Raw genomic sequence first — 18,262 nt, 5'->3', positions numbered from 1 at the left:
GCACAGGCTTGGAGGGCCAAAAGGCCTGTTCCTGTGCTGTACTGTTCTTTGTACTTTGATTTGGCCTGAGCAGGACTATCATGTCCAATTCCAGGCACCACACATTAGGGTGTGTAAGCATAGAGAGGGCACCAAAAAATATTTGAGATTGGTTCTATGGATGAGGAACTTCTGCAACAATGGATAGATTGAAGAGGCTGGGATATTTTCTTTAAAGCAGAGATTCAGTACAAGTGTTCAAAATCATGAAAAGGTCAGGACAGAAACTATTCCTGCTGGTGCAAAGGTTAAAAAAAAAATCAGAGGACACCAATATAAGCTTATTGGCAAAAGAAGCAACAGTAACATAAGACTTCTTATGCACTGCACATTTACGATCTGGAATGCACTACCCAGGAATCAACCTAGTAAAACCTTCTTGGAACTGCCTCCACTGCAAGCATATTCACCGTAAACAAGGAGATCAAAACTGTATGCAGCAATCTCACCAACATTTACAGTTGTAAAAAGACTTCAATTTTTATATTCTATCTTTCTTAATAAAGGCCAACATTCAATTTGCTTTCCTAATTACTTGCTGTATCTGCTCGCTGTTTTACGTGGGCCATCACAATCCTCTGTGCCATATAAGTCTCGATGTGGGTATGCCGGCGTTGGACTGGTGTAAACACAGTAAAAAGTCTGACAACACCAGGTTTTAGTCCAACCGATTTATTTGATAATAGACTCACAAGCTTTCGGGGTTAGTCCCTTCGTCAGGTGAATGGAGAGTTCTGGCCTCAGACAGAGCATATAAAGCACAGACTGTTTAGAGATTACTGATTAGAATGCAAATCCTTACACCTAACCTGCTGTTCAAGACCTGAAGTGGCTGACAATGTGAGTGGAAGGAGCACTGATCACAGGTTAAAGAGATGTGTATTGTCTCCAGACAGTACAGTAAGTGAGGTTTTGCAAACCCAGGCAAGTCACGGGGGTTACGGATAGTACAACACGAACCCAAGATCCCTGTTGAGACCGTCCTCATGTGTGCGGAACTTGGCTATCAGTCTCTGTTCAGCGACTCTGCGCTGTCGTGTGTCGTGAAGGCCGCCTTGGAGAATGCTTACCCGAAGGTCAGAGTATAAGTCTCTGCATTTAAATAACATTGTAGGAGGACTAGTAAAACAAAGTGAATATCCTCACCTTTTCCCACTTTATCATCCATCTGCTCACTTAGCTATCTATATTCTTTTGTAGACTGGAATTATCCTCACAATTTGCTATGTATTATTACCAATACACCAAGTAGTTTCATCCAAGTCATTAATATAATTGTAAATAAAGTTTAGCATTGATCCGTAAGAACACAATAGTAGACCATTCAGCCCCTTTGTTATCCATGGCTAACATTTTACTTCAATTCCACTTTCCTAACTCCTGCCCATATCCCTTGATTCAGAGATCAAAAATCTGTGACTAATGAGATGTTTGAGGACTCTGGATCTGTATTCAGAGTTTAGAAGGATGAGGGGGGGATTTTATTGAAACTTAAGAGAATATTGGAAGACTTGGATAGAATGGACATGCAGATGTCATTAACAAGAGAAAATAGAATCCAAGGCAGAGTCTCATAGTAAAGTGATGACCTTGGAACCGAGATGAGGAGCAATTTCTTCAATCAGAGGGTGGTGAATATATGAAATTTATTGCCACAGAAGGCTGTGGAGGCTAGGTCATTGATTGTATTTAAGACCGAGATAGGTTCTTGATTGGTAAGTTGTTCAAAGGTTAGAGGGAAAAGGCGGGAGAATGGGGTTGAGAAAGATATCAGCCTTGATTGAATGGTGGAGCAGGCTCAATAGGCTGAATGGTCTAATTCTGCTCCTCTATCTCATTGTCTATCATCTCTCTTGGACATGCTCAACAATGCAACATCCAAAACCCTTTGGGCTAGGCAATTCAATGATTCATCACTGAAGAAATTTCTCACCTAACCCCTAAATGATCAGCTTATTGATACTGAACCCATGTTCTACATTCTCCAATTATAGGAAACAACCTCTATGTCTATCCTGTCAGATCCCTCCAGATCTTATATTTCAGTGAGATCATCTCTCATTCCTCTAAATTCCATTAAGTTTCACACCTTGTAAAAGATGCTTTTCTTAACCAAAAAAATCCACACAAAATGCTATCTGCTACTTTGTTGCTTACTCACTTTTGTGCCCACCCACTGTACATTCCCTTACATTGTACTGTCAGCAAACTTGAATACATTACTCAATGTCTTTGCCCGAGTCATTAATATAAATTGTAAATAGCTGAGTCTCCAGCATTGATACTTGGAATATGATTAGTTACAGCCTGCCAACTTGAAAATGGCCCATTTGTCCCTATGTTGCTTCTGGTCCATTAACTAATCTGCTCTCATGTTAATATATTATCGCTGCTTCATGAGTCCTTGCCTTGCAAATTAACCTGTGTGGTAACTTATCAAAAGCCTGTTTAGAAATCCAAGCATACAACATCTTACCCTTTTTGTCTACCCTACTATTTAGATCCTCAAAATATGTTGCCATTATTTTCCTTTTGGCTTAAGAGGAGTGATGGTGTTGAATGTTAGTTCAGTTAGCTAGAGTGTTCTTATTAATGATGGCAGAAGTCCCCATAAAGGCTGGCAAGAGGTCTGCCTCTTTAGCTTGCCCCATTGTGATATCATGGTGTAGAGATGTGACAGCCATGATCAGTAGCCCTCAGGCAAGGACACAATATAGGGATTTCCCTTTCATTAAACCATGTTGACTGTCTGATCATAACAGCGTTCTTAGAAAAGCATGGTAAGATTTACAGATTTCCACATTTTTCCTGACAATTGGTATCAGGCTAACTGGCCCACTTTATCTCTCCATTTCTTGATAGCAGTGTTAGCTATCCTGCAAGACATAAAAGGTAATCATTTTTTAAACATTGTTTAGGTTACTTTCATCAAATTTTTCCATAATATGAACAAAAGCAAGCCATTCAGCCCTTCAAGCCTGCTTTGCCATTTAATACCATGGCTGATCTAACACTGGGTCCACTTTTCTGCCTTCTCTCTTAATTTCTCTTATGATTAAAAGCTTATTGATCTCAGCCTTGAAAATATTTAAGGATTTGGCTTCCAGTTTCCTGGGTTAAAGAATTCCAAAAAGTCACCATTCTTTGAGAGAAGAAATTCTTCCTCAAACCCATCTTAAATATTTGAGTACCCCCTTATTCTGTGCCTATGCCCTCTGGTTCTACACTCCCATGAATGGAAACATCTCCCAATATTTCCTCCCTCCAACTCCTTTTCCCCTTCCATAACAACCTTTTGGTTACCCTCAGCTGGTTTCTGAAGCTTTCCAAATCCAGAGACTTATTTATTCTTTGCAATTTTATGCACCTCTTTTAATCTAATACTGTCCTCAACTTCCCTTGTAAGTTACAGATGAATCTTTCTGATCTTATTTCAAGTGTAAGGTACGTTTGTTGAAAATTTGCAATTTCTTTGAATGCTTCCCACAGTGTATTTATCTTTATACCTAAGGTATAAAGGTAGTTTTGGATCGGAATATATTCCTCTCACGATTAATATGGAATGAGTCATCAGGTAATACAGAACTTAAATATTGCTAAAAAAGACATACTAATCAAAGCTTTTCATCATGCACTCATCAAGACAGGTACAAAACTCCCCCATCTCTCAGAGGATCTTTTATTAAGATTGCCAAATAACCCTGTCTCATTACACAGATGTATAAAGCTTTTCTATGTCTACTAGTTGGTTTACAACATGTTAATCTTGGAAGCAGTCATCAAAATGTTCCATAAATTAATCTTGCTCACTGCCTTTGCCAATATGATTTGTAGAGATTTAAAATGATAATGAAGATATTTGATGATTTTAAAAAGAACAGAAGAGGTAGCTTATGTGAAAAAGAAAAAGAATGTGCCAAATGACTGACCTTGCTGTAAGTCCTGCAATTCTAAGTTCTGAGGAATGTTTTTGGGCTGGAGATGGGAAGACAAGTCAGAACAAATGCAAGTCTTGTTTTCTTTCCTGTGCATCAACTGGACTGCAATCATTAACAATACAAGTTAACAGCCAAGTTCTTTATTGATACTGAGGCCAGCAACAGTACATTATGTAGAATCTGTCTTTATTGAAATAAAAATCAAAGCAAATAGCAGTATTTTCTTCCAATTCATATCATTCCTGTATTAAGTTTCAGAACAAAATCTTTGAGGAAAGATGGACTTTAAATTTTAAAAAATTAGAAATGTATTTCTTTCATAAAGTTCAATTCTATGGTCAAATGAGCATAATTTTGCCACTTAGCTCTGTTTTACTGAATCAAAAACTAAATACAAGGAAACATGCAACATAACTACCAATGAAGTAAATGAAAAGTGATCATCTCAACATGCCATTCTGCAGACATACACAGGATTAATTTTCGAAGTTATATCTACTGCATTGTCACCGAAGAGTTGGTAGTTCTGTTTAAAATTTGGGTAACCAGCTTTTCACTAAAAAAGATGCTAAATGCTGGTACATTTATAAAAAAACATTTTTACCAGTGCCTTCATTGGGGTTAACAGTAATCTGTTTTCTATCAGACAGGGAATTCTGTACCGGTACACTGTGAAGTCAGCACTTAACAACATAATCTGTACTTTCACTAAGAATAACAGGCTTTTCACTCTCATGCATTACATAAAATTGTGAGAATGCCAAGTTGACTAAGTGAATATTTTTCAGACTCATTTACATGAATTACAAGCCAGGTGGGGTTAGGCTTTGTATTCTCAAAACAAACACATGTTTTGTGAATTTCATACAACTCAAATTTTGAAATCATGTCATTCACTCATTACTTCGCCAGAAAAAATACAAAGGCAACTGAACTGTTCAAAATAAATGGGAAAAGACTAAGTAGTGGAGAAAATAAAAATGGAAGAAATGCATTTAATTTTAGATACTTAGTCCACTTTACAACTACTATAAAAGACTCTTCCACAAGAATTCTTGGAACAAAAACAGCCATCACTTTAATGTTAATTCCAGTTCATTTTCAAAATCTACATTTAAAACACACGGAAAATATAAAGTGAGGTGCTAATGCTAAATGCAGAAAAGCTTGATAACAAATTTTAAAATGAAGTTACTAGTTCCCATTATTTTCTGCTTTTGAAATGTTACTTGTCTGGACTCAAGACTGACGTAGATTTTTTAAAAATCAAAACTTCTGCAGTTATGAAGGTCTGGTTGTCTTGACATGCAGCAGAAGATAAACATTCATACACAAAACTGGACAATCAAATTTAATATTAAACAATGGCATACAAAATATCTTAACAAAACTTCAAAATGATTCTTCTGATTTTTTTTTAATACGGAGATCACAGACACAAACCATCAGTATACAACACTTTGAAAAACAGATTGCTGCAAACTCAATTTATGAATTCAATTTCTGAACATGTTAAGGCATTTCGTAACAATCTACCGCAATTAGTTACACTTCTTTCCACCACAATGCTTTATGCATTACAAAGTTATGCAAGTTGGCTAAATGAACTTGTGGCAGAAATAATTTTATGGGGATTATAACTTACACCATCAGCAGTCAACTAGATATTTTAGAGAAATATCTAGCCACTAAATTGTTAGAGTTACTATCCTGGCCTCATGAAAGTATTTTCTTTAGGTGAGCAGTCATTTTAAAGTAGCTATTTGATGCTAATTTCCACTATGCTAATGCTGATGAACACCTTACAACTAAAGACACACTACAAGTTAAAATCAACATAAAAAGGTCCATTTTACTCCATTAAGCATGAGTGGAAGTTAAACAGAGCCTGCCACTCTTCACATGTCCTGAGCTCTTGGGTCAAAGAGAGGAGTTAGGACATTGTCTTCAGTCGTTTCTTCTATTGGCGTGGTGGGCTGTGGTTTCGGTTTCTTAAAAAGGGAGGGCAAGTTTTTGATATGCACCTCTTTTTTGAATTTCTGCCCAAGCGGCTTCTGAATAAGATAGGGAAAAAAGATGATTTGAATAAAAGATATTTTAAAAATGGTTAAAGATTAACTTTGTGCACAAAATCTATTGTATGCAACATATTACATTGTGGTGAAAGCAATATGCAAAATCATGGATGCAGAATTGCAATTATGTTAATTTACTGCTACTAAACCTATCTCAAAAGGAATAATAAACAATCACGCCAAAACAAAAAAACAATTTGTAATCAAAACTAATACATTAAAAACTACATTTTGAAAACTACAGTCATCATTCCTCCCAAGTTTGCTTTCTTCACAAAAGGAGGATCTCTTACTGGTTTGAAATTCGTTCCAGCACTTAGCATTTAAATGAGAAGTTTTAGTATTTCAATTTTGTAAGAGGAAAATTTACTTGCATCATCCTGTCAGATATCCCCAAGTGCTTCACATTCAATGATCTACTTCTAAAGATTACTGCTGTAAAATACAGCATTTTAGAGAAATTGCATTGACCTAGATTTATGTTTCAGCAATGGGTCAAATAAAGATTTCAGATTTCCAACAGCATTTTGTGTCACCTGCAGAACTCTCATGGGATCAAAGCAAACATTGAAGACGTCTTTGAAAACAAAGTTCTTGCTGCATGGATCAAATAAGATCCCTAAACGTGATATTTTGGTTCTCCACATCTGCCCACTGAGCACTAAAAAGATATCCTTGCATTGTAAGGTCATCCATAAACAAGTTGCAGTAAAACACATCAAGGTCAATGTACTTCATGCAACTATTTTCAAGCACAATTTGCCACTGACCACAAGGCGATATTAGGTCCAATGACAAAATCTTGGCCAAAGTGGTAGGTTTTTAAAGAGTATATTGAAGGAGAAATAAGTTGTTGAGGGTGGGAGCAGGGTGATGGAGTGTTTGGGGAGAAAATTTAAGAGCGTGATGCTTTGGCATCTCAAAGCATAGCCAATAACGGAGCAATTAAAATTGAAGATGCAAAAGTCAGAATTTGGGGAGTGCATACTTGAGTTTTGAGTTGGAGAACTTTACAGAGATGGACCAGACCATGGAGGGATTTGAACACAAGGATGAGACTTTTACAAATCAACTTTTTACAATTCACACACGACGATACCCAGATTCCTCTGCAACGAAGCATTTGGAAGTTTCTCTCCATTTAAATAATAAGTTGCCTTTTTATACCTCTGCCCAAAATGGATAGCCTCACACTTATCCATGTTAAATTCCATCTGTCAAATTTGGCTCAAATCGCCTAACCTATCCATACCTATTCATAAATTCCTTATTTTCTCATTGCAATTGGCTTTCGTACCTATTTTAGTGTTATCTGTAAATTTGGCTACAATACATTCTATCCCTGCATCCAACTCATGAACACAGATTGTAAATAGCTGGGGCCCTAAGTACCGATCCCTGTGCACACCATGAGTTACAGCCTGCCAACTAGAACATGACAGATTCATCCCCACTATTCCCTTTTTGGTGATTAGCCAATCCTCTATCAAAACTAATACATTACCCCCAACCTGTTGGATCTTAGTTTGGGTAATAACCTTGTGGCACTTTATCAAATGTGTTCTGGAAGTCCAGCTACAAGACCCCTATTATTCACTTTGGTATGAAAATCTGTGATATGTATTGGACATATTTAATCATATTTGCTTCTTAAAATATTACATTATTGTGGAAGGCAACCTTTTGAAAACACCATATATTCAAACTTACACCAATGCAACCAGACAAGAGTTTCTTGAAGAGGTCCTTTCTCCTTTTGTCACCCATCTTATGAGAGGATGGGTTCAGAAGTTTTGTATCAAATTGATCCAAAGCATCTCCAGAGATTTGAGGAACCTGCTGCATCACTGTTTTCAAATCAGGATATCGTGGTCTCTACAAGTGTAATTCAAAAAGAAAATGATTAACAATAGTACATACAGATAAAAAAGAATCAATTAAGTACGTTATTGCATCATGAGGATGCTCAAAATATTCACAGAACTATTAGTCTCTCCATTCCAAATTTTATTTAACTTGCTCAATTTAGATGCCTTGTGCACCATTTAGCATTATAAGAACATAAGAAATAGGAGCAGGAGTAGGCCATCTGGCCCTTCGAGCCTGCCCCGCCATTCAATAAGATCATGGCTGATCTGTCGTGGCTCAGTTCCACTTTCCGGCCCTCTCCCCATAGCCCTTAATCCCCTCTCTTATCAAAAACCCATCAACCCGCTTCTTGAAAATATTTAGCGAGGCAGCCTCCACCACTTCAACGGGTAGAGAATTCCAGAGATTCACCACCCTTTGAGTGAAGAAGTTCCTCCTCAACTCCGTTCTAAAACGCCCCCCCTTTATCTTGAGGCTGTGCCCCCTAGTCCTACTATCCTTTCTGAGCGGGAAGAGTCTCTCCACCTCTATCCTATCCATCCCATTCATCATCTTATACGTCTCAATGAGATCTCCCCTCATTCTTCTAAACTCCAACGAGTACAAGCCTAGTTTATTCAACCTCTCCTCATAGTTCAACCCCCTCAACTCCAGTATCAGCCTAGTAAACCTCCTCTGCACTCCCTCCAAGGTCAAAATATCTTTGCGCAGGTGCGGCGCCCAAAACTGCAATGAAAGGATGGACACTTGTGTGAACATTCTCAAGACTACAGTTCTTACTGTTTATGAGAGTTGGATACAGTCCTCATGGGGTGGGATTTCCCAAAAAAATTCCAAGTGCCAGTAAAAACTGGAGTAAATTCTACTTTTTTTTTCCCAGCGGGATTTTCAAAATGAATCTCCCACAGTCTACAGCATGCTGCAGTGCAGTGTGAATCTCATTAAAAAGCTGTGGGCTGGACCTATTCCTCAAGGAGAGGCTGACAACATAGCACTGAGCAGACCACTAAGTGGAGATCAGTGCACGCGCAGTTGTCCCGCACTGTTGGCCTCCCGATCACTTGCCAGCAGAGCAACTCTCCCATCATCCAATCGCTGGCCTCCCGAATGTGTCCAGGCCTGCCCCGATTCTCCCTCTTCCTCCTCCCCGACTCCAGATGCCCAATGGTCAGTGCCGAGGTGCCCCCTGGGCATTGTCATTTTGCCCTTGGGCAATGCCAGGCTAGGGCAGTATAGCACAGCAAGTTGGGATAATCGCTCCCATGGTCTCTCTGAATGAGCACGAGCTGCTCACAACCTTGATGCAAGATGAACAAGTTGATTTAAATCTGCTGAAAAGGCCTGTGTTCAGAATAGCGCTAATGTAAACAAACTTATTTGAAATTCTAACTTTAAAAAAGTTAACATAGGTGATACTCTGCAATTATTTGGCTCCCCTTAGCTTTGGTAGTTAAGCAGTAACGATAGACTCCTGATTGTTTAAGTAAGTTCAAGTTGTAAGTGATTTTGATAGTCACCCAATTTACAGCTAAACCAATTCTAAGGGATTGTATTATAATGGAAGATGGGTGCACGCTCCGGCCCCCAGTCTCTCAACTGCTTTTGCATAATTCCAGAGGCAGAGTCCCAAGAAATCTGGCTAGCTTGGCAGCTGCAGTTGATGACTGACACAGGTTTAGGTCATGATATCACAATGGGGGCAAGATGGGTAGGTAGGCCCCTGATGCTATCTCGTGTGTGTGTTATTCTACCACACTCTTAGCCAACGGAGCTAATGGCCCCTGATATACAAGACTGAAATTAATTGCCTATAGGATATATAAAATCAGGAAAGATATGCACGCACAAACAGAATAGGAAGGTGGATCTTGAGAGCTACTAAAAATAGCTCTGGAAGAAAGGTAGAAAGCTGAAGGTTGAGTCTCAAGCAAAAAATGTGGCTGCAATCACGGTCCAGTGAGAAAAGTTCAACTAAGGCTCTGGAGGGAAGGAGGACATGAGATTGGAAGACAAATAGCCAAAATCTACCTGATCCAAGTTACAAGTACCAATCTTAATTCAATGGTAGCACTCATACCCGGGTCAGAAGATCACGACTTTAAAGGCTTCACATCAAGATTTCAATGCTTAATCCAGACAGGCACTTCAATGCCTTACTGAGGAACTGCTAAACTCCAAGATGTGCCTACTTTCAGATGAGATGCTTATATGGATGTTAAAGATCTCTGGCACTATTCAAAAAGGAGAGATTTAATATCCTGACCTAAAGTAAACCCTTAATCAACACCAAAAACTGGTCATGTCCATTTTCCTACAAGAATATTTCAAAAACCAATTAATCTGGCTGTAATCAGTAACTTCATTGCATGTTAATGTAAGCCTACTTGTGACTAATAAATAAAACTTAAATACATTAAAAAGGAAATGAAAGGTGATATATAAGTAACTAACATTTAGGGCCCTATTTTACCATTTTGATTCTAAGTGCTGGGACTTGAGACTGTTTCAGATCCGACTTTTGAACACGTTCACACACACACTGCCTGAAAAAACATCAACAATTTCAAATCGCACTGCAGAAGCCTGTGGTTGGGGCTTAACAAGCACAAAATCCTGCAGCTCTATTGGAGAATCCATCCGCGCACGTGCAGGGGAAAAAAAAAATGCGGCGCCTATGCCACATCGATCCTAGGCCAGAAAATGCCTCCCCCTGGCCCCACAGACATTGCCTCACCCAGGCAACATTTGACCCCTTATTCCCCCCACCTCCCTGCCACCCAGACCAATTACAGGCCCCTCTCCCTGCTCACTGATCACAGACAGAGTGGCAGCAGACCGCCCCCATTCCCCTCACTGATCTCAGGCAGAAGGGCAGCAGACCCTCCCCTCACAAATCTCAAGCAAAGAGTGTTAGATCCACCTTATCCCCACCAATCTCAAGCAGAGAACTGTTGGACCCACCAATCCCAAGCAGAGAGCCATCTGATGCTTGGCACTTACCTCCTCACTAGCTGGACTTTTACAGAGCATTCTGTTTCGCGCCGATTCTGGATGGGTGAAAGCGGTGGTAAAGGGGGAAGTGCCGGTAAGGTTGGGCACGTGGCCCATTAAGTCACTTTAAATACGCACAAATGCATTTAAATGGCCATCACACTATTTCAGAAATGGGTCACATCACCACTATTTTCAGACCTTGGTAAAGGGGAAACCGGCGCAGAGATGGACGCTACTCGCCTTATGCCCAAATTTACCAAGTTTATGCGCTGGAAAATAGGTGTAACTTGATAGTAAGATCAGGTCCTTAGTGTCTTTGATATATAAATAGCAATTCAGATATATATGAATTAGAAATAAATGAATGCCAAGTCAAAAGAGGAAATATTAGAAGGGTAATCAAAAGCATGTCAGAAATAAGAGAATATTAAAAGGAGAAAGCTAGAGGAGTTAAAACAAGGAATTGCAGAGTGTGCCAAATCGGCAGTTGCTAAATAAGCATCATAAGTCAGAGGCAAGGAGCAGGTGATTTAGTAATGATGGTGGGGAGGGAGGGGAGGGCAGGAGGGCGAGAGGGGGGAGGGGTGTTGGGAGGGAAAGGGAGGGGGAGAGGGAGAGGGAAGGTGAAGGAAGGAGAAAACATATGCCTTACACAAGATAGTAATTTTGAATCGGGTACACTATAGATGAATGGAAGATCAGCAGAACAAGACACTGACCAGAGTGTTCCAGACTACACAGGGTGAAGGATGAGGGTTGACCAGAAGGACACTAGAATGTTTCAATGCTGGAAATAATGAAGGCATGGATCAACATTTCAGCAACAGATAGGCTCAGGTAGAGACAGGATATGGAGCAAGATTTTCAATTTAGGTTTGAATGCCACCCATTGTGAATTTCCCTTCAAGTTATTATATATCCCCCTGAATTGGATCTACATTGCAGTTCCTTTGTTGTCTCTAGGTCAAAACACTGGAGCTTTGCCCTAAACTTCACTGCAGTCGTTCTGGAGATTACTCACTATTAGGAGCAGACGAGTGAAGGAGCAGAGAGAGAGCTAAGATTTTACCTGTTAAAAACCTGTTTAAAATAAGTTTAAAGCACTTTGTTCTTTGTAGAACTGTTTAAAGCATTTATTTATTGTATTTACTGCTTTAAGAATTCTGAGGGAGTGGTTAGAAGGCAGTTGTGGGCCATCAGCTTTAAATCAGCGCCAGGTTTAAAAGGAGGCCTGGTGTAGACAGCGGGCAGCGTCTAAGCGGGCAGCAGAGTGAGTGGGAAGCGGAGTGAGCTATTAGGGCTTAATATCAAAAAGGGCTTGAAGGAAAGAAGGCCAGGTGAGTTCGTTTGAAAAGCAAGGGAAAAAAAACAAAAAAAATTTTTTTTCAAAACTACTACAGTGAATAATGGAGGGGTATGTGATGTGTGGTTTCTGTATGATGTGGGAACTGGTGGACCACAGGGTCCATCCCAGTGATCATGTCTGTAGTAAGTGCAGGTTGCTGGAGGAGCTCCAGCTCAGGGTAAATGAGCTGGCCTCTGAGCTACAGACGCTGAGGCTCATCAGGGGGAGAGAGGGTACCATTGTCAATGGGGTGCAAGTGACATCCACCCCCCCTAGACTGGCTAACTCTAAGGGTCAGGGACAAGAAGGGGCTGCTGGGAGGAGGAAGGGGGGTGAGGAGCGGAGGCCTCAGCCTCTTAATCTGCATAACAGGTTTGAGGTTCTTGCTTCCAGGCTGGACGAGAACGAGGCAGGTGAGGTTGGTGAGCAAACTGCACACGGTACAGTGATGCAGCAGGACATAGGCAAAGAGAAGGTGAAAAGGAACGTAGTAGTGATTGGGGATAGTGGGGTGAAGGGTATTGACACTGTCCTTTGTCACAATGACAAAGTGCACAGAAGGGTGTGTTGTCTGCCTGGTGCTCGGGTACGGGATGTCGCAGCTGGGCTGCAGAGGAACCTGGAGTGGGAGGGTGAGAATCCGGTCGTTGTGGTGCACGTGGGTGCCGGCGACGTAAGCAAAATGCAGACTGAGGATCTGGGGAGGGAGTATGAAAAGCTGGGAATGGAATTAAAAAGTAGAACCGACAAGGTGGTTATCTCTGGGCTACTGCCTGAACCGAGTGCAGACGGGCGTAGGGTTGACAGGATTAAGGAAGTGAATGGGTGGCTCAGGGATTGGTGTGGGAGGAATGGGTTTGCATTTATGGGGCATTGGCACCAGTATTGGGGTAGGTGGGACCTGTTCGGGCGGGATGGGGTTGGTCTGAACCGTGCTGGGACCAAAGTGCTGGCGAATCGAGTAAAGAGGACTGTAGACAGGGCTTTAAACTAACTGGGGGGGGTGGGGGGAGGGTGCGAGGGTAGGTGATGTTACGAGGTCTAAAGTTAAGGAGAGGGTGCAGGTAAGGATAGAGGCCGAGGATGTCCCAATAATAGAGGGAGTAGGGGGCGTGAGTATGGTTGGTGGCGTTACGGCAAATAGGGTCCAGGTGAAGGCTGGGATGAAAGCGCTTTATCTGAATGCGCGAAGCATTCGGAATAAAGTGGATGAGCTGGTGGCGCAGATCGACACAAATGGATACGATCTGGTGGCCATTACAGAGACGTGGCTGCAGGGTGACAGAGACTGGGAGCTGAATGTACAGGGCTATCAAGTGTTTAGGAAGGATAGGCAGGAGGGAAAAGGGGGGGGGGGGCGTAGCTCTGCTGATTAAGGATAGCGTCACGGTGGTAGCAAGGGATGATATTGGAGCCAAGGAGCAGAGGGTGGAATCGTTGTGGGTGGAGATTAGGAACAGCAAAGGGAGGAAGACGCTGGTGGGTGTCGTCTATAGGCCCCCGAATAATGATCTGGAGGTGGGGCGGGCTGTTAACGCGCAAATAAGTGCGGCGTGCAGGAATGGGACGGCCGTAGTTATGGGGGATTTCAATCTGCATATTGATTGGTCGACCCATGTTGGACGCGGTGGGCTCGAGGAAGAGTTCTTGGAATGCTGCCGGGATAGTTTCCTCGAACAGTGTGTGTTGGAGCCGACGAGGGAGAGAGCTATCTTGGATCTGGTGCTATGTAATGAGGTGGGTAGAATTAGGGACCTTGTGGTGAAGGATCCTCTTGGGGAGAGTGATCATTGTATGGTGGAGTTTCTGGTGCAGATGAAGGAGGAGAAAGTGGGTTCCCGGACACGTGTCCTCTGTTTGAATAGAGGGGAGTACGGTAGGATGAGAGAAGAATTGGCGAATGTGGACTGGGGGAGCGCGTTGGAGGGAGGGTCTGTTGTGGAGCAGTGGAGGATCTTTAAGGGGATCTTTCTTGGTGCTCAGCGGAAATTTATTCCGATGGTCAAAAAGGATAGTAGGAAGAGAGGTAATAAGCCGTGGATAACGAAGGAGGTGAAGGAAAGTGTTAAATTAAAAGCGGAGGAATTTAGAGTAGCTAAGAGTAGTGGGCGAGAAGAGGATTGGGAGAGGTTTAAATGTCAACAAAGATTGACAAACAAGTTGATAAAGAAGGGTAGGAGGAACTATGAAGCTGGGCTAGCGCTTAATATAAAAAAGGATAGCAAGAGTTTTTATAAATATATAAAAAGGAAGAGGCTGGCTAGGGTGAATGTTGGTCCTTTAGAGGATGAGAAAGGGGACCTAGTGGTAGGGATGAGGATACGGTTACGGTATTGAATAACTTTTTTGTTTCTGTCTTCACGGAGGAGGATGTGAATAATTTGCCGGGTGTTAGCGATGGAAAGGTGGTAGGACTGGAGGGTCTTAATGACATTACTGTTACTAGAGAGGCAGTGCTCGACAGACTGGAGGGGCTGATTGTGGACAAGTCCCCAGGACCGAATGGAATGCATCCGAGGGTTCTGAAAGAAATGGCGGAGGTGATAGTGGATGCCTTGGTGGTTATTTTCCAGACGTCGCTGGATTCCGGGGAAGTGCCGGAGGATTGGAAAACGGCTAATGTTACGCCGTTGTTTAAGAAGGGTGCCAGGCAAAAGGCGGGGAATTATAGGCCGGTTAGTTTAACGTCTGTGGTAGGTAAAATGTTAGAATCTGTCATAAAGGAGGAAATTGCGAGGCATCTTGAAGGGAATTGCTTGATAAGAGCGGACGCAGCACGGTTTCATTAAAGGGAAGTCGTGTCTGACAAATTTACTGGAGTTCTAGGAGGATGTGTCTAGGGCGGTGGATAGAGGAGAGCCGGTGGATGTGGTCTTTCTAGATTTTCAGAAGGCGTTTGACAAAGTACCTCATAAGAGGTTATTGCAGAAGGTCGAGGGACATGGAGTTGGGGGTAGGGTGTTAGCGTGGATAGAGGATTGGTTGTCAAATAGGAGGCAGAGAGTGGGGGTCAACGGGTGCTATTCGGATTGGCGGATGGTGACTAGTGGAGTGCCCCAGGGGTCGGTGCTGGGGCCTCAGCTTTTTACCATTTATATAGATGATCTGGAGGAGGGAACCGAGTGTAGGGTGTCGAAATTTGCTGATGACACCAAGATTGGGGGAAACGGCAAATTGTGCGGAGGGTGTGGAGAGTCTGCAGAAGGATCTAGATAGGCTGGGCGAATGGGCCAGGAAATGGCAAATGGAATTTAATGTTGGCAAATGTGAGGTGGTCCACTTTGGTAGGAAGAATGGTAGGAAGGACTATTACTTACGGGGCGAAAAACTGCAGCAGGCGACGGTGCAGAGGGACCTCGGGGTCCTTGTGCATGAGTCGCAAAAACCCAGCTTGCAGGTGCAGCAGGTGGTCAGGAAGGCGAATGGGATGCTGGCCTTCATAGCGAGGGGGATTGAATATAAAAGTAGGGAGGTCTTGCTGCAGCTGTATAGGGCATTGGTGAGGCCGCAGCTGGAGTACTGTGTGCAGTTTTGGGCACCGCACCTGCGCAAAGATATTTTGGCCTTGGAGGGAGTGCAGAGGAGGTTTACTAGGCTGATACCGGAGTTGAGGGGGTTGAGCTATGAGGAGAGGCTGAATAAACTAGGCTTGTACTCATTAGAGTTTAGAAGAATGAGGGGAGATCTCATTGAGACGTATAAGATGATGAATGGGATGGATAGGATAGAGGTGGAGAGACTCTTCCCGCTCAAAAAAGACAGTAGGACTAGGGGGCACAGCCTCAAGATAAAAGGGGGGCGGTTTAGAACGGAGTTGAGGAGGAACTTCTTCACTCAAAGGGTGGTGAATCTCTGGAATTCTCTGCCCGTTGAAGTGGTGGAGGCTGCCTCGCTCAATATTTTTAAGATGCGGGTTGATGGGTTTTTGATAAGAGAGGGGATTAAGGGTTATGGGGAGAAAGCGGGAAAGTGGAACTGAGCAGCGACAGATCAGCCATGATCTTATTGAATGGCGGGGCAGGCTTGAGGGGCTGGATGGCCTACTCCTGCTCCTATTTCTTATGTTCTTATGAAAAGGTAAATAGATATGGGCAAAAATGCTGCTGAGGCTAGCACCACATAAATCCCATTTAAAAAGAATTCTAAGCTTGTCAGTAGTATAGTTCTGCCAAGATAGTACATGGCGAGTGGGGGGAGAGAGAAATAAAACATGTGGTAAAGGCATGCAGTTTGAAGACAAAGTAAATTTAGATAAGTGAGGCTCTTATTTCAGCAAGACAAATAAATACAAAATCAAGGCCAGAAGCCAACTGCAGCTCAAGGAACTCTCCTAAAATGTCACACTTTGTCAAAAGGTAAATAAAACCAGAAATTTCAAGTAATGTCTGGGATAGATCCCATGTGCGGTCAAAGATCAGAAGGGAAAGACTAAAAGCAGCAAACAGAAACTTTTTAATTTTACAGGGGAGAGCAAACAAGCAAAGGGGACTCTTAGACCCTCAAAAAAACTGCTCTTTTAAAAAAACTTTAAAATGTAAGACAAAATGTTTAAAGTTTTAAAAAGACTCAAGGTTTTGAAAATTTCCTTGTGCAGAGATTTACAGGATGCACACAAATCCACCCAACTAATAAGTCATGGGATGGACGTATTACTGGCATGGAAATCATTTATTGCCTATTCCTAATTGCCCTTGAACAGGTGATGGTGAGCCACCTTCTTGAACTGCTGCACTTTGTGCAGTGCAGTAACACTCATATCACTTTTTGGGAAGAAATTCTGGGATTTTGACCCAGTGTCAGTGAAAGGACAGCAATACATCCTCAAATCAGGATGTCATATGGCATGAAGGAAAACTTGCAGGGGATGTTCCACTGCACCAGCTATACTTGTTCTTAATTTAAGTTGCATATTTGGTAGGTTCTATCAAAGGAGTCAGGGCAAATTGCGTATTTTTTGCTACACATTCTCGCACAGTGTACTGCCAGTACACATTGCTCACACAGCGTGCCAATGGTGGAGGGAATGCATGCTTAAGGTGGTAGATGGGTGTCATTCAAGTGGGGTGCTTTGTCCTGGACAGTGTTGAGCTTCGAGTTTTGCTGGACCAGAACTCATTCAGGCAAGTGAAAAGTATCCCATCTCATTCCTACTTTATGCCTTATAGTATCTGTGCTCTCATAATTCTGGACTCTTGAGCATTTCCAATTTTTAACTGCTCCACCACCATTGGTAGCTGTGTCTTTGACTACCAAGGCCCAAAGCTATGGAATTTCCTCTCTCCACCTCACTTTTCACGCACGGTTACCTGACCTAATATCTCACATTTTGTTTTATAATTTGTGTTTTACAAAGTGTGAAACAGCTTGCAAAGTTTCATTACACTATAGGAACTATTATAACAAGAGCATTGTAATCAACAACTTTTGTATTGTACTTTGCTTACCAGTGCCTCGTAGATCATGAAAGCAAGGTGCACCAATGCTGCAAGGCAGCCTTCATGTTGTCCATGCATTTGCAGACCTCTAAGCACACTCATGAAGAACCAACTGGCTGCATCGGAATGCAGGGTTGCAGACAATACCTGAGTAGAAAGAATAATCTAATTTGGCCATCAAGGTTCATAAAAACAAAAGGGAACATAAGAGACATATAGGAGTAGGGCATTTAGTCCCTTAAGCCTGTCCCACTATTTAATAATAATTCATTTGACTTTTGGTCTCAACTTCACATTCCCACCTACCCTCAATAATGTTTGACTCTCTTGTTAATCAAGAAACATTCTACTCATACTTTAAAAATATTTAATGTCCCGCCTCCACCTGCTGCAATCTCAATAAAAGATTCAAGCGTTTTCCTTTGATAAGATTTTAAGCTAAATGACCTGTAGTTTTCTTTCTGCCTCCTCTATTCTTGAATAAAAGGAACCACATTTGCTATTTTCCAAATTAAATCGGACCTTACCAGCATCTAGTGTATTTTGGAAAATTAAAACAAATGCAAC

The 18,262-nt window shown here is 41.9% G+C and overlaps 1 protein-coding gene across 2 annotated transcripts in view; it reads right to left on the bottom strand.

The window, feature by feature from the left end:
- Positions 1 to 4,101: 4,101 nt before the first annotated feature.
- Positions 4,102 to 18,262, bottom strand: part of xpo5 (exportin 5) — an 87,765-nt gene continuing 73,604 nt past the window's right edge. For both annotated transcript variants that reach the window (XM_080200662.1, XM_080200663.1), the window contains exons 30-32: positions 17,705 to 17,842; positions 7,763 to 7,927; positions 4,102 to 6,031 (exon numbers count right to left, since the gene is read on the bottom strand). In XM_080200662.1, the coding sequence (XP_080056788.1) occupies positions 5,876 to 6,031; positions 7,763 to 7,927; positions 17,705 to 17,842 (459 nt within the window). In that variant the 3' untranslated portion in view covers positions 4,102 to 5,875. The remainder of the gene's footprint in view (positions 6,032 to 7,762; positions 7,928 to 17,704; positions 17,843 to 18,262) is intronic.

The sequence above is a fragment of the Carcharhinus amblyrhynchos genome, chromosome 12 (assembly GCF_965287045.1).
Source record: "Carcharhinus amblyrhynchos chromosome 12, sCarAmb.v2.hapA, whole genome shotgun sequence".
Taxonomy (NCBI): domain Eukaryota; kingdom Metazoa; phylum Chordata; class Chondrichthyes; order Carcharhiniformes; family Carcharhinidae; genus Carcharhinus; species Carcharhinus amblyrhynchos.
The sequence above is the reverse complement of the archived record's forward strand: the minus strand, read 5'-3'. Positions and strand labels throughout refer to the sequence as shown.